Source organism: Condylura cristata, unplaced genomic scaffold, assembly GCF_000260355.1.
Source record: "Condylura cristata isolate star-nosed mole 26May11 unplaced genomic scaffold, ConCri1.0 scaffold00001, whole genome shotgun sequence".
NCBI classification, from domain to species: Eukaryota; Metazoa; Chordata; class Mammalia; order Eulipotyphla; family Talpidae; genus Condylura; species Condylura cristata.
In genome coordinates, this window is record NW_004567102.1 from 81,876,239 (window position 1) to 81,902,085 (window position 25,847).

A 25,847-nucleotide genomic window follows, 5' to 3' on the forward strand; every position below is an offset into this window, starting at 1 on the left:
CACCAGAGACAGAGTGGGGAGCAGAACAGGCAGATCGATGAGGTACACTGCTGAGGGGAGCAGCAGGCAGGTCAGGAGAGGTCTGCTGTGCTACGTGGGTCACCTCCCTGGGCGCCGGGAATCGAACTCATGCTGCAGGTGCACCACCAGGGAGGGCCCACTAGAGTTTTCTAACATCACCATTTGCTGTATGTCCAAGGATTTAAACCTCAATAAGTGTCTTACTTCATTTTGGAGAAAAGACAGTCACTTCTTTTATAGTCACAAATTCAGTAATGGTTTACTTGGGAAGAGCATGTTTTCATTTTTCTGAATTGTATTTCAATGGTTAAGTTGGGGCCTCCCTGGTAGCACAAGAGGTTAAATCTCAGCACTATGAAGTTATCCGCAGCCACTGCACCACCACGAGTTTGATCTCCAGCCAGGGAGCTGACCCACCTGGCCCAGTGGACCTCTTCTGAACCGCCTACTGCTCCCCTCAGCAGTGGATTTCAGTACATCTGCCTGTCCTGCTTCCCACTCTGTCTCTGGTGAGTCCTCTCACCCCTTCCCCATACTTCTGGCCTACACCCCAGCTCTTGTATATGCAATAAACAAACAAACAAACACATAACTGGTCAGGCCTGTTGTCACTGGGCTTGTTGAATTCAGATATTACCTTGTGTCCACTGGGTTTCCCAACAAAAGGGAGGCAGTGGGAAGCCAAGGTTGACTTTTGGACTTTGAGAGGCAAAGAATATGGTGAACCATGGATACTCTGGGCATCTTTCCAAAATTTTTTTCCTGTTTGCACCTTCCTCTCCCACTGCTCCAACAGCCAGCTTACTTGAGCCTTCTCTCCATGGACATGGCGCAGATGTTCCTCCACCGCCGGTCCAGGTTTCGCGTCGCCTGCTGGATGGAGTCACACTCAGCGTCTGTGGCACACGCGTCACAGTCGTGCAAGAGGACCTCACACAGGTTGAGGACGGAGGCCACCCCCGTGCTGTGCTTCTCGATGTCCCGCTGAAGGTCCTGTGGGGACACACAGGCTTTATCAGTGGCCACCAGAACAGATGGCAGAGGCTGCTGTGGGCTTGGCCGGCAAGCGGGCAGGCCATAGATGGACAGAAACTTCCTTTCCTTGAATGCCTAGGGGCTCCGTGCACTTCATCTCTGCAATCTGGTCAGCCCAAGACTGTGAGAAATGAATCTAGAAGTATCTCTGCTATGTGAACAATGTTGTGATATAAAATGGGCAAGTGAAATAGACTAATTGTATGAAGAGTAAATTTAGCTTCTTTGGTGACTGAAAGTGAGTCTTGCCCTGGTATCTACTTCAGAGACATGCCGCTTCTAATAGAACATGTCAACCCTATCGATCAATCAGCCAATCAAAGAAATGATCTGTTAAGACTTGGAAGTTCTGTTGAGAACAGGCATTTGAGTTGAAAATTCTGCAAACTTACCAACAGTGAATTCCACCATGATTAAAATGCACCATTGTTTTAGGGGAGCAAGGCTCTTTATCATGCATGACATCAGCGGTTCCTGGGTGAGCAATTTTAAACACAGGACAGAAATGGAGCGTTTGTGGTGCTAAACAAGGCCAGATGTCCAAAGTCCTACATATAAAGTCTTCATGTTAACTGCAAATCCCAAATGTACTTTCTTTTCTCTATTAACCTTTCAACTACATGTATGCAGAGCATTTCATCAGTTAACAGGAGACCTACAGAATCATTTTTGTTTGCTCTGTTCTGCAAAGTTTTTAATGTTTTCCTTTCCATTAGGACCGGTTTTAGTTTGCCTGTCTTTTTTCTTGTTCTAGTGATAACTCCTCAGCTTATTCAGAGAGCTGAGAATATTATTCTTGTCAGTTCTTGTCCTATTTCCTCTTTTACCTTATGCTCAAATGTCTCCTATATAAGTACTGCTATTTTGTTGACTGCTTGATTAAATTTTTGAACTTTTATAAACTTGCTACTAGAAGGTAAAAATCTATCCAAAATATATTTCTACCCAAAAGTTCTTTCAAATCTCTTGGAATTTTATTTTTTAACTGATGTGGAAGGTATCGTGATAATTTCTGGTCTAAAAATACAAACTAGAATATTGCAAATTGAACTCACTATTGGCACAAAGAAAAAGACAAAGAGAATGAGACCACCAGATAAATTTTAAGTCTTAAGGTACATCTTGGATAAGGATATACATTTGGAAGAAGTGTTAGATAGCTGAACATAACCCATGCTTCTAAAGAAGTTACAGTAGTTTGCTTTAATTTTCCCCAAGCACTCAAAACATTTTTTTGCAGCTGTCTGGAGACAGAATTTACTTATAGCAATAGACAAGTTTGCATACAAGGTGATGCGTGTACATCTCTCGAAATGATTACAAGACATGTAATTAGCCTCAGTCTCTTCAGTCTCTTCTGGTGGTTACAACTTGTGCGTGTAGGGAGAGAACTTTTGAGATTTTTTGTAATCTTTAAGGCGCTTTCTACTTTCAGCGTTACAATGCAGGATGTCAATTAGTACACTATGTTGCACTTACTCCTCTTAGAACAGGAAGTTTTAGCTTTGACTTGTTCACCCATTTCCCCCAAGGCCAATGGCATCCCAACGGAGTCCTCTCCCCAGCGACAACCAACCTACTGTTTCTATGCATTCAATTTGTTTCAGTTCCCACACATAAATGAGATCACACAGGTTTGCCTTTCGCTTTCTGACTGCAATCCCCTCTGCAGGACCAGTGCTCAGCACTGAGTTCTGCGCAGTGCACCCACACCAACTGGACTCTGCTTGGGCAGGGCAGCCACATGAGGTCTGCAGTGGCTTCTGGTTGGATGGGACCTCAGATCATGAGGTCCTGCAGGTGGACTCTGTATTCAGGTCATTCGAGGCCACGGTCTGGGTTTCATATTTCAGAAGCAGTGACAGTGCCCCACTGCTAGGCAAGGTCACACACTCCCTGGCTGTGAGGGACCTCCAGCTTTGCCCAACTGTGGGTTAGTCTTCACGAGCCAGAGCGTGGCCTTTCAGGCTCTCCTGCCCAGGGGGCCACAAGGCAATGCCAGGCGTGTGAGTGAGATCACTGGCGAGGCTCTCTGTCCAACTAGCACAGGCTATGTCAGCAATCAGACAATGTCCCACTCTGCGGTTGGGAGGGGTGGGGCTGGGGTTGGACTCTGAGGCTGCTGGAGCTTACTGCAGGTTCCCTGACAGAGGCTAAGCTCAGTGGTGGGGTCTTGCTGCTAGCTGTCCCTGCCCTGACCGCAGTTGGATGGACTGGAGCCGCCTAGTTTCTTTGACCAGACATGGGTGGGTGGGACAGGAGGGTATGCTCAGCTGTATGCTCAGCTGTCGGCAGGGCTGCAATTTGTTTCACTAACCATGTGGGACATTGGGAAGGACTCAAAGGCCTGTGTCTGGGGTCCCAATGCAGGCCCCTGGCTTGGCTCTTCCAGTGGACAGAACTGTTGGCTCAGTCTGTGCTGAGGCAGCTGCAGGCAGGGGCATAGTCTGCCAAGACTGTTCGCTGCCAGCCTGGTTAGCCTCATCTCTCTCCTGCCCCTGTAACCAAGCCCTCAGGTTCCCCCAGGGAGGTGAGATCCAAGTGGGCCTCCCAGGATGTATCCTGCAGTGCTAGGAAGCTAATGTCCACCTTAGGTCCCCACTACCACTGGAGAAGCTGTGGCCCGGGGCGTCTTCAGTGTGGTCTGGGCCAGCTGGGGAGCAAGATGTGGTCAGAAGGCAGCTTGGCTCTTGTGTACCCTTCTCCATTCCTGCCGTCCAAGGGGGCTGCAGCCTCACCTCCAGGATCCAGAATTTTCACGGTGGTGTTCTGTCTCTGGATAACTGGCCTTCTTGGTCAGAATTACGATGTTGGCATGTGGCGAAGTCTTGTCTCCTTATAATTTTGACTATATTTTAGAGAGGAATGAAGGGGAGCCAGAGAAGGAATCGGGCCAGGGCAGAAGAGCCAGACTAATTGATGGATTGCTGGAAACTCAGTGCGGGCAGCTCTGAGAGTTAAAAATTCCAGAGGACCTAGTCACAGAGGGCCCCCCACTATTTTGTAGGATCTGAGTTAGGATCTCCACCACGTTCCCACAGTAAATAATGGAGAAAAATCCCCCATACTTCTTCTCAAAGTTTCTTTTTAAGTCAATATTTTATAATGTCATGTATGTGCTCTAACATAGTCTCAGATTTCATATCCATTCACAACATAGTCGAAAATGATCACATGCTGTCTCTGAATTTACTCTTCATCTATAACACCAACATAATTGCCAAATGTTCTCGGAAGCCATCGCAAGTCAACATATATGTTTGCTTAATTAAGTCTATAAAGATTAAGTACATTGGCAAGAGCAACTTACAGAAACTCCACATAGGGACATACTTGGAAATGTGTTTCTTATCAATTCAATCTGAAACAAATTTAATCCACTTAATCTGAAACAAATCTATTGAAACAAATTTGCCAGAATTGTTCCTCTTTGGAGACATTACCATTCATCTTTCCTTTCCAGCATGAAACTCTAGCCCCACAATATTTATGGAATCATTTCAAAACATTTTTACCAGAGGAAACTGTAATTAAAATACACTTTACTAAGCACTTATTTTGTGCTAGCTCTACACTAAGGGCTTTCCTCATTATTTTTCAATAATATTGAAAGTCACTTCCTGTGAAGATTGGCATTCTCTATCTTAGGGATCCGAGGTAGGAGACCATGTTTTACTTTGCCCCAGGTTATACATAAAAGTGGTAAGGCAAGGTTTGAAGCAAGGAAGGATTTACTGTTAATCACTGTTTTTTTTAAGAGAACCAGCTTAAAGGTGTGTTGTCTTCGGGTCATGCCTTGCAAAACAAAATTTAGGCTGTGCACTGTGTGCTGTAATCACTCTCAGCACTGTAGGTAGGGAAAAAAACCCTTTCTGAGTCTATGGCTGTGGGCTCATAGCTTCAAATTTCACAAAACTGGGATCCTTGCTTTGGCTATCTCATCACAGCTTGACCTCCCTGCCACCTCAGCCCGCTCCACGGTGGGCCAACAGCACTAACTTTCTGAGGGCAGAGCTTTTAAAGAGTCAACTAGTTGCAAGGAACCCACGTGTTCTGACTCTGGCCTAGTCAAGGCCTCCCCTTCCACCATCCTGTCCAGCTTCCTCCTGACTTTTCATCCTGATTCATCATCTCTCAACCATTCCTCTCCCTGTCAGGAGGCAGTATTCATGTGCTTATTGCCTTCCTTCAATTGTTTTCTGGAAAACAATTTTACCTGCTGCTCGTTCAGCTTCCTCTGTATTTCCTCCGAGTCACAGGACTCGTAGACAATGGGCTTGGCCAGCTCTGCCTCGATGTGAGCCAGCCATGTCCTCAGGCTGCTCATGTTCTTGTCCAGCTGCTGCACAGCAACCAGCGTCTCCTTCAGCTTCTTTATCCTGCAGGCAGAGAAGGCAAGACACAGCCTTCAGTGACAGGCCCGGAGCCGCAGTCAGTGAGCAGAGGGAAATGCGAGCCTGACAAGAAACTGCCTAATGAAGGCCATGGTGGCCTGGCCACTTGTGGCTGTGTGATCCGGGATAGTTGCTCAATCTTTCTGCGTCTCTGTCTCCTCATCTCTAAAGTGGAGATGACAAAAACAGTCCTGTGAGATTTTGACTATTTGAATAACATAAGGTTATTCAATGTAAGCCCAGTAGCTGGAAAACACTCAATAAATATGAGCTCTGGGTATGCTCAACACAGCCATAATAAAATAATGGTAAGGGAAATGGCATGGTTGCCACAAAAACGATTACTTTCTCAAAGAATATAACTTTTATGTCTACAAAGACAACCTGGGAGAAAAAAAAATAAAGTTTCCAAGAAATTGTCACCAGGTGACATAGCCACAGTTACGACAACGTTCAGCCTCCGTGGGATGCATTTCAGCCCTTCTGGTGGCGCAGCAGGTTAAAGCGCAGCACTGAGAAGCTAAAGCCACTTCAGCATGAGTTCGATTCCCGCCTGCCCCGGAGGAGACCACATGGCCTGGCAGACCTCTCCTGACCCGCCCGCTGCTCCCCTCAGCAGTGTACTTCGTTGATCTGCCTGTTCTGCTCCCCACTCTGTCTCTGGTGAAGCCTCTCGCCGCCCCTGCATCTCTGGCCTGTACCCCAGTTCTTTATGCATAAATAAATAAATCTTTAAAAAAAAAAAAGATAAACTGCTGGAAAGTTTTCAGGGAGTTGGGCAAGATGTGGTGAATGAAGGCACCAGGTTCACCTGCTACACATGCTGTGGAAAGACTGGGGCAGCTTTGAGAGAAAAAGAGGGGTGCCATCAGAGGGAGAGGAGGCTGAAATTGAATTTGGAGTATGATATTTAACTGTATTGTTGTCCTGGACAAAAGGGCTCACACCCTCACTGGGGACTTTAACACACAGGAACTGTCCTGGTGAGCAGGGAATACAATGTCAGTGTGTAGGATGGAAGGATGTCCTCTGCAGAACTGTGGGAGCAGCGGGGTGGAGATTTGTACCCGAAATAGTAAAGCAACACCTGCAAAGGCAGAAGCTGAAGAGCAGCTGGGCGCCCAGAGCCAGGGCATGAGAGCAACAATCCCCAGCCCCAACTCTATCCCAACCATGGCCGCGGCCCAATGCTGTATCGGCTGAGAGAGCACGGAGACGTGCTTTTATGGAAGGCACAGACGGATATTTAGAAACACCTGGCATGCTTTCATAAAGTTTTCCCATCCTTTTTAGGAAGCATTAAAAATCCATTTGCTTAAAATTGTCACTTGTCTCCCATCATATATGGACATAGACGTATAAGATAACAAGGAAATGAAGATACATAGGATTTAATTATTTTCCTACTGAAATGCACAATGTGACTGAAAATAGGGACATGAAGCAGTGAACTCTAACACAGCATGGTGAGAGCTACACTAATGAAATGCATCAGGTCTCTGGCTAGTAAATAAGGAGCAATCCATTCTGTTTGGCCACACTTAGGGAATTATTTATGCATATGTATTTAGTTGTGGAAGTCAGAATGCATTTAGAATGAGAATAGAGCAGAGTAGTATATTATCAATAATTGCTAATAGTAAATTAATTATTTCTCCTCGGGCTTATACTGAGACTGGCTGATTGGAACTCAGCTGTGCATTTGATACTAAGGGAATAACAACCTCATCAATAAATAGAAGCATAGAGGAAGAGTCATGCTATGTCAATGCAATGTCAATATCATGCTGCTGCTTTAAATCCGTTCATTCATGAATGGATTCATTCATTCTTTCGTTCACCATTTGCTCATTTCTTTATCCTTTCTGCAAACATAGAGCCAAGTATGGAAAGACACTGATGACTGACTTTCATCTTTGTCACGAGGAGTTCAGATTTGGATGAATGAGGGGAAATGAAGAAATAGCATGTGAGCTGCAGCTTGAGAGATGGATGTTAGGTCAAGCAGAATAGATCAAGAGAAGTAGAGACTTGGAGAGCAAATGCAGTAGAGATGCCAGGAGTTGGAGTCGAGAGGATGGGGAAGAGGGATGAAGTGCTAAAGATAAAGATTGCTGGGGAGTAAGATTAAACAGCTCGTGCAGTGACACAAAACTGGGACTGTGTGCAGTTGCAAAGCTAACAGGGACATCCTGGTGGCACAAAGTGTTAAGTCATAGCACTATGAAGCTATCTGCAACACAAGTTCAATCCCCACCCAGGGGGTGACCCACATGGCATAGCAGACCTCTCCTTTCTTGCTTGCTGCTCCCCTCAGCAGTGTACTTCGTTGATCTACCTGTTCTGCTCCCCACTCTGTCTCTGGTAAATCCTCTTACCCCTGGCACCTCTGGCCTGTACCCCAGTTCTGTACATAAATAAAAAAATCTTTTTAAAAAAGACCTACAGGCCCTCCCTGGTGGCGCAGCAGGTTAAAGCACAGCACTGAGAATCTAAAGCCACTTCAGCATGAGTTCGATCCCCGCCTGCCCCGGAGGTGACCACATGGCGCAGCAGACCTCTCCTGACCCTCCCGCTGCTCCCCTCAGCAGTGTACCTCGTCGATCTGCCTGTTCTGTTCCCCACTCTGTCTCTGGTGAAGCCTTTCGCTGCCCCTGAGCCTCTGGCCTATACCCCAGTTCTGTATGCATAAATAAATAAAATCTTTGAAAAAAAAATAAAAAAGACCTACATCTGGGTAACAGTGAGAACACAGGTGAGGACTGGACTGCTGGATTTGTGAACTGGTATGACAGGAGGGAGAAGGAAATTGTCTGATTGGGTGACCGGATGGGTGCTGCTTCAGAGTATTGGATGAGGAGCAGATTCTGCAATGTAGGGGTGTTAGGTTTGGGATCCAATGTCCCAAGGAACCACATACACACATCTAGACATGTCTGAAAATATAATTCTTAAGCCCACAGAAGAGGGTGGATGTTGCAGTGGTCAGGCACTGCCAGCTCAGAGCTGATGTCAAAGGAAAGATCAATTTTATCCCAAAAAGAGGTGAGCTATGAGGAATGAAATTTTTTAAAATATTTGTTTATTTATGCATACAGAACTGGGGTACAGGCCAGAGGAGCAGGGGCGGTGAGAGGCTTCACCAGAGACAGAGTGGGGAGCAGAACAGGCCAATTAACCAAGCACACTGCTGAGGGGAGCAGCAGGTGGGTCAGGAGAGGTCTGCCGCGCCATGTGGGTCACCTCCGTGGCGGGGATTGAACTCATGCTGAAGTGGCTTTAGCTTCTTAGTGCTGTGCTTTAACCTGCTGTGCCACCAGGGAGGGCCCCCATGAGGAATGAATTTTAAATGACTGATTCAAGAAGGAATCACAGATGGAGAAAAACTAGAGAGGTGGGAGGTGAATCTGGACAGTACAGTGTAACGTTCACGGCAGAAAAATGTCAAGAGGGATGTGCTGATCAGGTGGGCTCCAAACGCCCCTTGTATCAGTCACTTGGCTTGCCTCAGAGGAATGCACATTCCCAGATCCCAACCCAGTTCTGTTGAATTAGAAACTCAGGGGTGTGGCCAGGGAATGTGTATTTGTAACAAGCATTCCGGGTGATTCTTAAGGGAACCTCTGGCCTGCTGGTCAACCATACAGGAGGACAGGGTCTGACCACTGGCGCTGGAACTGGGGGACTGGGAAGGGTTCTGCTCTCCCTCAGTGAGTAGCTCACCACGGGCTCCAGAAACAAAGCGCAGCACAGTTTGGCGGAGTGATACTCTTGTAGTAAGGAAGTGCTTCCTAGTTAATTTAAGAAAATAGGCCACAAAGCTGAGTCACTGTGATAGGACACCCTGGAATGACCTGGCTTCAAGGAAAAATCAATTTTGCTTGTTTTGTTTAATGCAGGTTCATAATCGGAACAGCTTCAGAGTGTTTCCGGGCAGGGCGCACAGAATTTAGGAGAACACTGAGACGAAAGCATGGAGGAAAGACATTTCAGAAGAAGGAGGATAACGGTGTCGGGATGGGGGCCCTAAGCAGGGGCTGGTAAATCAGATTGAGGGGAGTTTTCCTAGTGTGGGTAGAACTTGAGGAGGAGTTTGGGAGGGGCTTTTTAACTTTTTAACTCAACTGTTAACAAATAATAGCAGCAAAACCAATTACTGAGTCCCTGCTGAGAGCTAGAGGTTGTTCTAAAAGAAAGCTGCTACAGACGATGTGTGCTTACTGGTGATTTCTAATGCAGCTTTATTTAAAATTAAATTCTGGGTCTTCCCTGGTGGCACAACGAGTTAAAGCCCAGCACTGCAAAGCTAGCCTCATCCCCTTCAGCACAAGTTGATACCTGGCCAGGGAGCTGACCCACATGGTGCAGCAGACCTCTCCTGTCACCCCCACTGCTCCCCTCAGCAGTGTACTTCATCGACCTGCCTGTTCTACTCCCCACTCTGTCTCTGGTGAATCCTCTCACCGCCCCTGAATGTCTGGCCTGTATCTCAGTCTGTATGCATAAATAAATGAATCTTAAAAAAAAAAAAGAAGTGGAGAGGGCCCTCCTTGGTGGCGCAGCAGGTTAAAGCCTAAGAAGCTAAAGTCACTTCAGCATGAATTCGATTCCTGCCTGCCCCGGAGGTGACCACATGGTGCGGCAGACCTCTCCTGACCCGCCCGCTGCTCCCCTCAGCAGTGGACTTCATTGATCTGCCTGTTCTGCTCATCACTCTGTCTCTGGTGAAGCCTCTCGCCGCCCCTGAGCCTCTGGCCTGTACTCCAGCTCTGTATGCACAAATAAATAAATCTTAAAAAAAAAAAAAAAAAAGAGAGAGAGAGAAGTGGAGAACTTCCACTATAAAAAATAAAATAAAATAAAATTCTCTTTTTTAGAGTTTTAGGTCATGAATCCTACTTTTTGGTTCAGGAGGTCTGTGGCTCTTCAAACAGCTCATAAGAGAGATGAAAGGTGGAGAAGCCTAATACTTCAGTCTCCCAGGTGTTAACTGTGTCCAGTTTGAAAGAAAAGTCAAAAACAACATGAGTTTCACAAGCCTAGGAACGTGATGTTTCCAGGCAGGGACCCGCTGCAGAATGCTTTCTGAGGCCGACGGCTTGTACTCAGGGTCAGAAACTATTTCTCAGCTCCATTACTTCAGTTTGGAAGGAGGGATCCCCAGTAGAGGCTGGTACTGGACCAAGTGCAGCGCTTCCAATCTCACCACCTGCCCATTGCTGGCTTTCTGCTTTCCGCCTCGGCCTCACCCTTGCACAGAGACTCTCACTCATCCAGGTCAAGCACTACTCTCAAGAAATGTCTCATCATCCAGATATTGTCACTACTCTCAAGAAATATCTCATCATCCAGGTAGTGTGGACATGTTAGTAGCCAAAGACTGTTGACACCACTTCTACTTTCTGTAAATCACTGTCTCTCGTACAAAAAATTGAGTCACCAAGCAACAATCACACAAATACTTTTAATAGGTTTCCGCTACCTTTGATTTCTAATAACAATAACTGAGTTTCCTTACTCGTAACAATAAAACCTGTCAGTTGAGTAACTTCCAGTTTGTAAAAAACACTGTTAAGTGCATTCCCCTAAAATGTTTAAACACAGTGTATTTAAAAAAAATACGTTCTTACTCCGCCATGTATTCTCCTAATAGAGAATAGAAAAACGTGTTAGGGGACGTCCATGTGACCCTAGACAAGACTTCTCTAACAGCTCTTTAGGAGCATAGACTGTAAACTGGCCCCAGAGCTCCAGGCATCGGCCTTGACCAGAAACCCCCACACCTTTTACAGACCAGCACTCACGAGTCTCGGTGGGAGACAACACTTAACTGAATACCAGTCAGTGCTGCTGGTTCCATAGCCTTAATGGTGAGAACTCGGGAGGCCCATTCCCCCCACTGGTCCCGGCACGGCGTAGGATTTAAGGTCGTGGGATTCAATGTGGCTGTGGCCGTGGCCATCGCACTGGAGGCTCAGATTGCAAGGGCAGCAGCTCCCGTCCATAAACCCAGGGAAGGATCGGCAGCTCTCTGCCTTTAGGATGGGTACTACCAGCTGTTTGGTAACAGCTGGACTCGGACTATGCTTTGAGAAGGGTTGATACCAGCCTCATAACCTCATCAGGTTTCCATGTCATCCTAGAGGCCGAGGAGAACCTACTTAGCTCAATGCCTGTTTTCCCTCACCCTTATTTTCATGCCCAGATGTTGTTATGCACAAGCTCGAGTCCCCATAGTCAGTTTCTTGGGAAGCTAGAACTACGGATTTCTGCTTTGGTTTCTTCTTCCCCTACATACCAAGTTCCATGTTTTGCACAAAGTTGACCACTGGCCCTCCCTGGTGGCGCAGCGGGTTAAAGCACAGCACTAAGAAGCTTGAGCCACTTCCGCCTCAGTTCGATCCCCGCCTGCCCCGGAGGTGACCCACAGGGCGCTGCAGACCTCTCCTGACCCGCCCGCTGCTCCCCTCAGCAGTGTACTTCATCAATCTGCCTGTTCTGCTCTGTTCCCCACACTGTCTCTGGTGAATCCTCTTACTGCCCCTGAGCCTCTGGCCTGTACCCAGTTCTGTATGCATAAATAAATAAATCATAAAAAAAAAAGCTGGGCACTATCTAAATGCTGCCTAATCATGAATAATTAATATTCTAGTGAAATACTTATTTGCTATTCAATGTATCCTTCAAAGTCTAACATATGCAAATTGTCCTTTTCCAAGTTCAAAACCCACTTACAAGCAAAAGAGCCAAGGCACAAACGGATATGAATTAACATGGGTCCGTTGGGTGTTGTCTACATTAGCCAGATTGGAAATCTTGCACGAAATTGCACGGGTTCCAGCAGTCGGAGCAGTTAGCATGCAGGATGTCACGGGCAACGTGACATGGGAATAAAATGATCGTTCATAAAGTCCATTATGGATAAGTTCCTCTTTCAAATGAATGTGTAAATCTCAGTAATGTCAATGGCAGTGGACACGTAAGTGACTGTCATTTCTCATTTTTTAAAAAGTATATTTGACTACAAATAGCAAAATATAATGTGTGAGTGAGAGGCAGCAGACATGAGCTGGAGGGAGCAGAGGACAGGACATGCCCATATCCCCGGAGCCTATTCAACTTGGAGTTCGTAGGACATGGGTCATTCTTTTCAACATGCACCAAACAACACGGTCCATGCTGTTTTCATTATTCCTTGAAAGGGGTAAAGTGTCACAGCGCTCTTATTTATCTATCATTGCGAGAAGGTTGAGCAACATTCTTTTTGGTAATATCCAGGATTATAATTCAAAATAGATGTTTCCAGACATCCCAAGTCTGGGTAAGTTAGCAAGCCTGATTAATCTAAGTTCCTGGGTCTCTGCAGCTTTGCTCACCATACGTAGTTGAATGGATCAGACCTTAAGATTCTGCTAGGAAACCAGTTTTTCAGTTTCCTAACATGGCCATATGAATAGATATGCAGACATAGTATGAACATATCACTACTTTACTTCAACTAGTTTATAGACCCATAAACCACACCAAAACAAAAAAACTCTGATTCCTACTATAACAGAATCAAAAGCACCATTAGTACACCCACTCATCAGTAATCCTTTATTTGGTAGATTTTATGATACAAGAGAAATATTTTATAAAAGTTCTGTTATGGGGCCTGTCTGGTGTCCTAGGAGTTAAGTCTCAGTGCTGTCAAGGCTGCAGCCTGAGTTTAATCACCAGCCAGGGAGGTGACCCACACAGTGCTGCTCCCCTTAACAGTGTATTTCAATTGATCTGTCTGTTCTGCTCCCCACTTTGTCTCTTTTGGAATCTCTTATCCCCCCTCCCACCTCTGGCCTACACCCCAGTTCTTCTACACACACACACACACACACACACACTACCTTAAAAGAATCCTATTATAACATTATTCCAAGTGAAAGCAACCATGAAATAAACATTTGCATAATGTTTATTTTCAATATAAATTTCTATGTCTTGCATATACGGCAAGAGTTAGTCGGTCAACAAAACTTATTTATAAATTCAGATAAAGTTAACTTTCAGGCGTGTGAAAGCGAAGCAGAACTTGCATTTAACAAAGGGAAAGCTCTTAGCTACAGAACTTTGAATTGGCTAAGGCTGAACTACAGTGTCCTCACAAGCCCGTCTTTTTAACAGCCGACGATGGCCTCACTGGCACCTTCTTTTTCTGGATCTCTCCCCTGTGTCCCAGGCCGTACACCGTAGCCGTGCCCTGGCCTGACACAGCAATGCCGAGGCAACAGGCTTGGCACGACACCACATAGTCCATCTACCTCTACACCCAGCTCCGCCGCCCCCAGAGGATGAGAAAACAAACCAACAAATAATTCTTAAGAACCCATGACCAATGAGCCATTAAAACCAATCATCCCCACTTAACCTTGGCAGAAACGATTCTGAGTGGAAGGTACAGCGTCCACCCTTGCCCCCCACTCCTCCCCGCGTAACACGACAGCTAGGGGACACAGAAGAAGCTCAGAGGAGCCTGCCTGGAGATGTCACAGTTACAGTCGGGGAGGTCTGCGTCCTCAGAGCCGTCCTCTGCCATCCTCAGGACACACAGGTCTTCTGCCACCAGCATGAAGAGCCCACTTGGCCAAAGTCAGATCTGCAGACTGAAAGGCTAAAACCCTGCGTGGGGAAGAAAGGTTCCCCTCGTCTGTGTATGGAGTACAAAATGCTCACGCCAGACAAATGTTGGGGAGGCCCAGCCTGATAACATGACACTGAGCAGTGACAAGTGGTCATGTTTCTAAATAAAACCTACATTCACTAACATGTGCCAGGCTTGATCTCCTGGAATGTAGGCCACGAGTGTAGGAAGGGGAAGAGGCTCAGTGCAATCTGCAAGGAGGGGGCTCCCCGTCTAAAGAAAGAAGAACCTCAGACACGAGGCTGCCTCTGGACACGTCTCCATTCTCAAAGGCTTCTCCATGTTTGAGGGGGACTGGTGCTCCAGTTGAAAAAGATAAAGAGCCCATAAGCATTCGAATGAAACCTCTACAAGAGTAGCAAATTGCAACAGCAAAAATGGAGAACTTCTTTTTTTTCCTTCAATTTGAAAGGTCAGTTAAGTGGAGCAAGCAGAGCTTTAAGGATTGTTGGGGAAGGTGGGATGTAAAAGTTATTCTGTAAAAGGGCTGGATTTTTATGTTGGTTAGACTATTTCAGCTCGAAAAGTAATGGCCAAATATTATTTTCTTTTTCATCTTCTAAAGTGCTGCTTTTGAAAAAAAATTTTCAGATGAAAAAAGTATCTGTTTATTTCTATGGCAGAATTTCAGTAATTTGTGAATTTCAAGAGCTTGCAAACTTTATGTACTGATTTTATATTAATATAATTTAAACGTATAAAGAAAATAAACTTTCAAGTTATTATTGACTAATGCTGTCTACTTTAAATGATTAAGATATGTACATACACAAGAAGTACAAACAAATTATATAAATAAAGAATATTTGCTAATAAGGTCTGTTTAATTGTAATTAAAATTTGTTGCTTTTAAAATATAAATGAATTTTCTTTATGACAGAAAAAATTCTGTATTTGACATAAGCAATATACTCTAGTAAATTTAGTTATAAATACAATTACTTTTCAAATCCCGTGACAGGAAGTTATCTTATTCTCAATTCTTTATATAACAACTGCTCTGATATTATTTTTAATAACCAGGAAAACATGTAAGTTTTGGTTAAAGGAATATATTGGCTATGATTCTATAACATTAGACCAATTTATTTTTCTTAATTATGACTGATATTTTTTAAAAACTTGAGATCTTTAAAAATGTTGACTGCAATTATTTCCTTAATTCCTTTATACTTTATACTTTATATAGTTTTCCTCATGGCTGAAACACTTTTTTGCATGATTATTACCTTGAGCACAGTTTATTTATTTCAATGAACTAAGTCACAGCAAGATAAGGTTTTAAAATCACAATTATTATAATAGCAAAAAAAAAAAGGCATCTATATCAGTATCCGTCATATTTATCCAGAGTAATGGACAAATCACAATATATTAGACTAGAATTTTCTGTAGTCATCTAAAAGAACAATTTGTCATATACAATACTTGAAATCATGTAAGTTTTTCCTTCTATAGTCTCATTGGAGACATGGCTGTTATTTTAATAAACATTTTGAAGATGAGGAACCAGACCTCAGAGAGGTTGTAGTCACACAGGATAAACTCAGGACACATGGACTCTGGCTTAGCTCTGCTATTACCATGCTGGTTGTAACAGTGCATTCCTGACCCTGATCTGACGGCTCTAGTTGACCATCGGGAAGTAATATGGGCCACAAATTTCAAGAATCAAGTTTTCATTTTCTGTCAGAGTGAGTCTATTTCCCGCTAAACTGAACAGAACTCCTTCAAGAGCTGCTATTGTGACCACACAAAGCTTCCTGTGCTGCATGTACAGTGGATCCCTCAGGCCACAGCTCCCTCTGGGAGGAGCAGATGCTTATGGAGACTTGACTGTGCTAAGTGGTTTGCAGGTTCTGTCTCATTTACTCCTCCTAACAGCCCCTCACACATATGTAATGAGGTGTTGACAAGGCAAGAGGCTTGCCTGCCATCTCCGTGAAAGTGACGCAGAAACACCTCGTAATTAGGCAGCTGAAGTGCTAAGCCCAGAACCTGCTTTATGTAAGATTCTTTTCATCCATATCTTAGACTGGAGAAATTCAACAAATAGTGGAGCACAGAACTGCATGATGTTCTTGAAAAATGCTGGTTAGGTTGATGTTGTCTCACTATAAGGCTGATGACCAAAAAGAAAGCCTAGCTGATGCTAAACAAAACAATGTCATTTGAGGACCTGGTTTCATTATATGTTGTTTCGCTTCAAAGCTGCATTTTCCAGGATAAAGGTCTACTGTAGCTGTTTGTTTTTTTCCAGTTTAACTTTGTGAGTTTTCACAAGATAATTTGAGAAAAAGACCACATCCACAGAACTTTTATGATAGTATATTGTTATGATTGTTCTGTTTTAGCATTATTGTTGCTAATCTCTCACTGTGCTAATTCATAAATGCAACTTCACCACTGGTATGTGTATATAGGTAAAAAATAGCAAATATAGGATTTAGTACTGTGCACAGTTTTATGCATCCTCTGGGGGTCATGGATATATCCCTGTGGATAAAGGGGGATCCCTGTTTGTTACATTCTGAAATTATGATGGAGCTCAAGTTGGACATACTTACTCTTTAGTATTGAAGAGACAATATAAAACAACTGATTGCACCAGATAGTTAGTAGAGTAGAGGGAAACACAGTGAAGGAGAAGTATGAAAGTTTGCTGAGCAAATAAGAAGAATACGGTCTAATCCTAAGAAAATGAAGATGCTGAAGAGCAATGAGGGGCTGGCCAGCAGACCTGGCGTGCAGAATGAGCAGGAAGGTGTGACAGAAAGTGGAGGCACTGAGGTGAGGGATTATGTGTATTTGCTTAATTGCTCTCATTTTGTTAGGGACTTTTTCTTTTTTATATTCCTAGAATTGGTGTGGGCAAACTACAGCAGGCCACCTGTTTCGTAAATAAATGCTACAGGATGCCAGCCATGCTTCTCTGGTTTCCTATTTTCTGTAACTACTTTCCCAATACAATAACAAAGGGGTTTTGGCAGAGACTATGTGAATCCCAAGCCCAAGCCATTTGCTATCTGGTCCTGTAAGAAAGTTTGCCAACTTGTGTCCCATAGCAACACACACAGAACTTCATGCACAGGGAACATTCGATAGGTGGTTTAAGTGTTAGGTTTGTTTTCATTTTACTTCTATACAATTTTAAGGAGATTATAATAAGTATACAGATTAAGAGCAGATGGACACAAATGGCCACGTGCTGTGTGATTTCATATAAGTGAAATCAGAAAAGGTAAGTCTATAGGAGAAGGAGGTTTAGAGCTAGGGGAAGGAAGGAGAGTGGAGGGCAAAAAAAAAAAAAAAATGATTCCCAATGGGTAATAGAGTTTTTATTTGGGGTGGTACAAATGTTTTAAAGTTTAATTTCATTAAATTGTTCACTTTTGATGAGCTATATGGAATATGAATTATAGCTCAATAAAGATGTTTTTACAAAAATAAAGAGCCAAATAACTTAAGTGTGCTTTTATTATTGTGATAGGGATTTATGTTTGACAGAGAGAAGAATATATTTATGCTAGGAGTTCCAATTATAGTTTTTAAAAAAGTCATTATAACAGAACAAACTACTTGATTCTGACCTTCATCAGGACTGATGGGGAATATACAATAGCATGCTGTCTGCTAGAGTGAACATGTAATGCCAAAAGACAGGCTCCCTATTGATCTTGAACTCCCCCTGCCCAAAAATAATTGCTAAGGTTTTTTTCCCTATGGATCACAAAATGAGAGCCAGAATCTTCAGACAGTTTTATAGATATTTCAAGATGCTTCATCAATGACTTTTTCTTATATTGACTCAATAATAAGTCAAGAGATCAGAAATGCTTTTAATACTTGAGGCCAGCATGGTCAACAGAACTTTGTGGATGATGAAAATGTTCTGTGTCTGCAGTGTACACTAAGGTAGCCAGGACCTCACGGGGTTATTGAGTTCTGCAAATATGGCAACTGAATATAAATAACATTAAAGTGATTTAAGTATACTCAATTTCAGTTAATTTATATAGCGACATGTGGCCAGTGATTGCTGTTGAACTAAGCATGTCTAGAAAGTGTGGTAAGTACGAGGGTGTTATACATTGATCCCTAAAATTAAATGAGCAAATTTTGTTGCCCTAAAATACTAACAATTCTTGGTGACAGTTTAAAATTTGATTGTAGAACACGTATGTACTCAGAATGGTCTAAGCGAATCTAATGGTGACATAAAATTAGCTATACTTTCTATTCTATTTGCATAAAACAGGTTTACCAGTGAATCTCTTTTCTTTTTCTGTTTTTCTCTCTATGATCATGTGCCTGTTAGTTGGGAGGCTGTCCATCTGAAAATATAATTATTGTCATAAAACCACCTCAAAATCCACAGAACCACCAGACCAACACAGAAATATCAAAAGACTGGTCATTTCTGCTTTAATGGATTAATGTGGAAAACAAAAGCTGAAAGAGGAAAGAATGATCAATAAGATTGCAGTATGGAATTTTCTATTGCAGCTGCAGGTCATAGTTGAAGGTGGGTGTGGGAGTGATTAGCTAGTGTGTGTTTGTGTGTGTGTGTGTCTATATAATAGTGAAGCTAAGGAATGACAACAAATGTGATGACCCAGCACCACAAGCTGCAAGGAGATCAAGAGTTCCATGTGGCATTAAACTACAGGACAAATTAAGGATCAACAAGTTATCCTGTCTACTTCAGAAGGAAACAGTTAGTTGGAAATGACAATATACACACAAAAGTCTCCTGTGGGCAAGAACTCTATACATGATGAAACTCTACAGTAAAAACACATGAGCATTTTTGTGATGCCAGTGTAAAGCTTGTATATCTTATAAATATTTAATCAACTCAAGTTTACTAAGATTCCTTTGAAAGGACAGACTAAATAATATCTAGAAAATTCTTATTTGAGCCAACAGATAGAAAACTTACAAACATACCTTTGAGGAGAAAGCACCTAACTAATTTGATAGAATCCTGACCAATAGCCGGGGTACACTAAGTAAGTTGCTTATGATAAAGTGATATTAAGTTCAATTTAAAACATCTTTGACATAGCAAATCCCCATGTTATACTCCACTGAGCAACAGAATATTAGAAAGAATATAAACTAATTTAAATGGATTACATGGAAAGGTAAGACAATTCATGAGTCATAATCTGTCACAAAAAAAAAAAAATCAGAAGTAGGTGGTTCTCTAAGAAGGATATTTATAGTACCCAGGCTTCAATTTCTTTATCTGAAATAAGATCTGTTATCTTATCAGTGACTGAGAAGTGAAGCTAAACAAAGCAATTACATTCTAAAGATACATGTGCCTAGATTCTTGGAGCACATAAGGTGAACCATTTGTTTCTATCTCCTTCCAGCCCCTTTACCAAAGCACTTGTCCATCATCTTTACTGGTTTCTTTGCAAGTCTGTATTCCTACCATGAAGTCCTTGAGGAAGACAGTTTCTGTATCTATCTTTGTATCCCCAGAATCTCCCCATTGACTGTCACATTATCACAAAAAAGATTGGGAAGTTAGATTGTAAAATAAATAACAAAGTCCAGCTTCCTTTTAAATAAATAAATTAAAAGGTCTAAGTCCAGCATGCTGGAGAGCAGAGTACTGTGAGCATGTGTGGCGTAGTCAGGGAGCAGGCTGACAATGGATGAGCCTGAGCCTGGGACTGAACCTCTGCTTCTGAAAAATGGGTGTAATAATAACACCCACCTCAAAGGGGGTCACTAATAACATAACAAGCAGCATATGAAGCCAGTAACATGGTCATTGGTATAAACTGAGGGCTTAATAAATACAAGTGATTCTAGCACTCTTGGGAAACATGTCTAAGATTGGTAAACATTTATTTTGTTTTTGTTACATCATCACTAAAATGAATTATAATATCAGCTTCTTAAATAGACCCTTTGACAACTCTTTTATCATTAAAAGTCCTTTCAAAGTCAATATATGGAATTGCCATACACATACGCTGTCTTTATGGACACACATCAGTCAAAAGACACTTCACAAAAAACAAATGAACAAAACAAAAGACACTATTCACGAAGCAGGAAAAGAAACCAGACTTAAAAAGTTACGTTGAGTTCAGAATCAGAGATAATATCAAACAATACTTGAAGATGAATGAAAATAAAGACAATTTATCATAATCTATGGAGTGCAGCAAAAGCAGTATTAAGAGAAGAGTTTAAAGTAATACAAGTCTATCTCAGAAACAACAAGAATCACAAATAGGAAATTTAAGCTTGTACCTACAGGAGCTAAAAAAACAATAAAAGCCAAAATCAATAGTAGATGAAAGGTCACAGAAATGAATGATTAGTGTTAAAAAGATAAACCAAAGGGTCAGTGACAGCTTAGCCAAATCTTTTGCTATCAAACTCACAAAGAAGAAAGTGAAAATACAGATAAGTAAAATTAGAAACAATAGAGGAGTTCCAACAGACACTACAGAAAAAAAGCATATTGTAGACTAGCTCTGAAATGAGTCAGCAGGAAGCCTCTGTAACATTTCAGCTCTCCTAAATGTCATAAAGAAGACTCTCCACTCAAATCTCCAAATAATCATTCATTCAAATATTGGTTAAGCCCAGTTGCATTCAGGCACTGTTCTTGGTGCTCATGATACAGTGAATAGAATGGACAGAGATGCCTGCCCTCATCAAGCTTACACTCAAACGTGAAGCCAAGTTCACCTAAAATAAATCATATACTTAATCATTCACTCTTTGGTGGTGGGAGTGGTGTGGTATAAATACATGTTAAAGTGTGAACCTATATATAGTATTATATAGAAACAACTAGTATTAAAAAAATGAATATACCCTCCTCAAAGAACTCCCCCAAACCACAATATAGTCACTCAATCATATCAGTACTTTATATTGCTAGTAAAGACCTGTTTTTGTTTTTGTTTTTTTTCCTTTTGACGTATCCCTTTCTTTGCTCTGACTTTTGCAAATGGAATATATATTTTTCTTCTTAGCTATGAACGGACACTATCATTGAAACAAAATTATAATAATGCAGCAGATTAATTTTGCTACTCAATAAGTGGCCCTAGTTAGCTTTATCAGCACACCTTGTGAGCCAGAAAACAGTAGGAATGTGACAATTATGTTTTCGGTACTGCCATCACTACCACCCACCACAGGCGTTAGTCAGTAGCTTCACCCCAGAAACCCCAGTGAAAATAATTTTCACTTAGGAATAGATTTTGTTTGGGTATAACTTTTTCATTTTCAGCAAAATGGAAACATTGTCAGATTCCTGAAATAAGAATTTAAAGTAAAAGGCACAAAATGATGTAAAAATAAACTATTATATTAGTTTTAAAATTACAGCTTAAAAAATGTAAAAAAAAAAAGTGCTTAAACCAGAATAAGCACTAATAAGATATTGTTGAAATAAATTATGTTTTGATTTGTAAAAAAAAAAATTTAAAATAAGTGGAAGTGACATTTATGAGAAAGCATGAACCACAATGGTGGAAAACAAGACAGGATATTGGGTTATGTAAGTTTTTGGTCAAATGCAAAGTGAACATAATGTCAGAATTCCTGCACACGTGTGCTCTCTTGACCAAGGTCCTCTCACCTGGCCGCCATGAGATCCAGGAGATGCTGCCAGCGGTCATTGACCTTCCCCAGCTTGTACTCGATCTCAGAAGCTTTGCTTTCATGGCTGGCCCGAGCTAGTCTCTCACCCATTTGCTGGAGCTGTATTTTGTTCTCTTGGGCAACAGCAATTTCCTCCTGATAATCCTGTATAATAAAAAGCAATCACCGAGATCAGAAAGTGTATTCTTAATGCACTCAGCCCAATTCTACTAGAAATGTGGTAATTACAGTTTACTCCTGCTTGGAAATAGTTCAGGCATGAGGAACACTGTGTGAATATCAGTCCTCGTACTCTGAATCTATGGTACCTATTATTTTCAGTATGTATTTGGAATCTGGGTGAAATTTTTATATATCTATGCTTAAATACAATGAGGAGTGCTTTCTATTTATTTTTAATGGACATTAAAAATACAATGAAAGCGGCCCTCCCTGGTGGCACAGCGGGTTAAAGCACAGCACTGAGAATCTAAAGCCACTTCCACATGAGTTTGATCCCCGCCTGCCCCGGAGGTGACCGCATGGTGCGGCAGACCTCTCCTGACCACCCGCTGCTCCCCTCAGCAGCGTACTTCATTGATCTGCCTGTTCTGCTCCCCACTCTGTCTCTGGTGAAGCCTCTCACCGCCCCTGAGCCTCTGGCCTGTACCCCAGTTCTGTATGCATAAATAAATAAATCTTTAAAAAATATACAATGAAAGTAGATACACAAGAAAGGCTCAAATTCGAAGGATTTCAGTATTGGGGAATTATGCTTGTTGCTGTAATCACCAACCTCATGTGATGTGTAGAATTAATTCTTATACAAATGGTTGGTGGCAGACTTAGATGATGTATGTGTATGTGAACAATCCATATATATGTGTAGGAACACATGCAGGTTAATTATGGTGTTTGTGCACAATGTTTTAAAAGAGTATCTTCAATTTTAGAAGTCACCAATACAGTGTCAACATTTGCTAACACATACATATATCAATGGCAAACTGAGTCGCGAGAATCATAACTAAATGGCTTAGACAATCAGTGCATCGCAAACTCTCTTTGTTAGCCCAGTTTCTGCATTAGTTCCTCTCACAGATTAAAACTAAACCTCAAACAAACGTAAGGAGCTTAAGCTAAATATGAAAAAGTTGATTCTAAAGATTAGATGCCTCTTACTGCAGCAAGAGAATAGGATAGACAGCAATGAACAAAATGGAGAAAATGCCTCTTCCAGTGAAGTTAACCATCCAGTGGGGCTTCTGACGTGGACAGGTAACAAACATGGAGGAATAATGTATGGTGTATCAGATGGTGATTGGTGCTCATCAGGAACATAAATGAAAATAAAACTATTCAAGGACAATGTGGTCATACCAGAGAAACCATCAAAAACGTCTTTAAATGCTAATAAATTTGATGATTTGTACGGAGATATGAAAAATGTTAAGGGGCAATATGAATATATAAGGTAATGTGACAATTGCCTATAACTCTGAAGATGATATGAAGATAAAATTTCCAGAAAAGCCTTCATTTCATTAACTCTCTAGGAGTCAAGGTTTTAGAGAGAAAATGCCACTTTAATTGATCCTAGGAATGTTTTCTTTTTGTTTTTCTCTAATGATGTTTTACCCATGATTCCTACTATGGAAATGACCAAATAGTAAACCCTGTGATGAATTTATTAACATTCATCACAAATTTAAAACATTCTACATATTTTATATTCAATGCAGGACTTTCCGTGTAAGTTTATTTTATGTTGAAAAAATAAAATGCTTAAAGGAGACAGAATTCCTTTTATAGAAAAGTAATTATGAGCGAGGCTGCCTTCTGCACTGAAGAGCATGTATGAGTATCGTGGAGAGGGAGACACAGACAGCCAGCAACTGCACCTTCTTGAGCTTCTCAATCATTTCTTCAATGAGAATGTCTCCATTCTGGGAAACTTTACTTTCCATCTGAGTCAGCCACTCGCACAACTCCTTGTTCTTTTCACTGAAGACCGCCCATTCATTTAGTCTCTCACTTACTTGCTGTCGCCTTAAGGAGACCTGAAAGGTAAAAATGGGAGAAATTGCAGGACATCAGAGCAAAAGTCGGACCCTGAAGAAATAGCAAATCGACTGTGTTGGGTGGACTGAGCTCAGCAAGACTTGTGCTTTTCCACGTCACTGTTCCCCGAGGTAGGGAAGAACCTGCTCTGCAATGCTTCACAGCAAGGATTCTCTGTACGGGCAGCGGGGAATTCTGTACTGCTCTCCTGATGAGCACATGGCATTATTGGCTTCTGGAAGGTTCTGAATCAGAGGTACATGCACGATCATATTTATCACAGCAGTAATCACAATACTCTTACATGCCAGTGCTGGTGCAGATACTAAAGAAAGTTTCCAATTGAGCTAACCTACAAGTTAGCAAAATATGTGACTTGTATGGCAAAAGATGTTTTTCTGCATGGCCATGTTAATAACGACACATTAAGCCATTCATTCCACTACATTAAACAGTTTCCTCTCAATTAGCTTTTTCTCTGCCAACATCCTATTATGAGAAATTTCAAACATACAGGGGAAAGTTGAAAGAACTGTGTAGCAGGAACCCATGATATACTTTAGGCTCTAAAACTATTACCACCATGTTGTTCCTTGCTTTAGTCCAGGTATTCCTTTCCCATCAATCTATTTTACTTTTTGATACACTTCAAACCAACGTCCTTTATAGAGTGAAAGTGAAAATATTTTAAGGAGTTATATACTTTCATTTTAGCCATTTCAATTCTGTTAGTAATTGGGAGAATATCATTCAAGATCCCAAACAGTCCCCAGTGGCTGTGCTTCTGTAAACAAGGTAACAGTTGAAAATAAGATTGCGAGCTGAGGATATGATACGAGTGCTGAGGGTTCCACAGAGAACCTGCCCTGTACCCCACTGTTTTTGAAATGCCATCAATCAATTCAGTGTCTTGAATTAACTAGGATCCTTTTTTTTAAAGATTTATTTATTTATAGATACAGAACTGAGGTACAGGCCAGAGAGGCAGGAGCAGTGAGAAGATTCATCGACAGAGAGGGGAGCAGAACAGGTAGATCAATAAAGTACACTGCTGAGGGGAGCAGAGGATGAGATAGGAGAGGTCTGCTGAGCCATGTGGATCACCTCTGGAACCGGGGATCGAACTCACACTCAAGCAGCTGTGGCTAGCTTGCAGTACTTCGTCCTAACCCACTGCGCCACCAGGGAGGGCCCTAAGTAGGATCTTTTAAAACAAAAACTTTTCTGGGAAGGTTGACACTAATGAATTTGTCAAGTATTTCCTCATTAGTAGAAAAAGTTTTACGTTAACTTTTCTTTGAGACAGAAAAACACAGGTAGAGAATTTACTTGGGTTGGGTGCTGACAGGACTAGAAAAGCCTGAGAAAAAAATAGCTTAAAAAAGGTTCTGAGACAAATTTCACTCTTATGTAGACCCTCATGAGAGAGCACCCTCTTCTGGCTCCCCTTCCTCTCAAGTGTATTCTGGTCTTCAAATGGAAAGCTAAGATTTTCAGCTCTCTGGTGGATGTGATTTCTCCTTTCCCTTCACACAGCATTAGAGTCGGAGTGTGGCTGGTAGTTAAAATTCTAGTTCAACTGCTGTCCAAGCAGAAGCTCTTTGTTCCTAATTGGGACCATCCAAAACAACTGTTGTCCAAGAACAGGTTAGTCCGAGCACCCTGCCTTTCAGACGTCACATAAACAGGTCCTACAATGAGTAGCTTCCCTCTTACTCTTTGCCTGAAGATTACAATAAATTCCTGAACTTTTCTGATCATCCACAGAGAAGATGACCACATGCCAGAAAAACATATCTATTTCTTTGAGAGCTAGGCCTTTATTATCCCCATTCTCCAGACCAAGAGAGAAAGGATTAGACAAATTGGAAGCATTTGTTTATAGTCTATGCAAGTTAAGACCAGCAATGCTCTGAAGCAAGTTGCGAGAGAACAGACATCAAAAGTAGCTAAGCTCAATACCATCATTGCTCCTCTTCTCTTAGCTTTCCTTTCTTCATTAATCTTCCATTGGTCCCAACATTCATTAAACA

The 25,847-nt window shown here is 42.1% G+C and overlaps 1 protein-coding gene across 1 annotated transcript in view; it reads right to left on the reverse strand.

Moving 5' to 3' along the window:
• The window catches only part of SYNE1 (spectrin repeat containing, nuclear envelope 1), a 424,261-nt gene that overhangs the window by 37,476 nt on the left and 360,938 nt on the right, over nt 1-25,847 (reverse strand). The window contains exons 125-128 of the mRNA XM_012735121.1: nt 23,655-23,813; nt 21,752-21,918; nt 5,273-5,435; nt 827-1,014 (exon numbers count right to left, since the gene is read on the reverse strand). Of these exons, the coding sequence (XP_012590575.1) occupies nt 827-1,014; nt 5,273-5,435; nt 21,752-21,918; nt 23,655-23,813 (677 nt within the window). The remainder of the gene's footprint in view (nt 1-826; nt 1,015-5,272; nt 5,436-21,751; nt 21,919-23,654; nt 23,814-25,847) is intronic.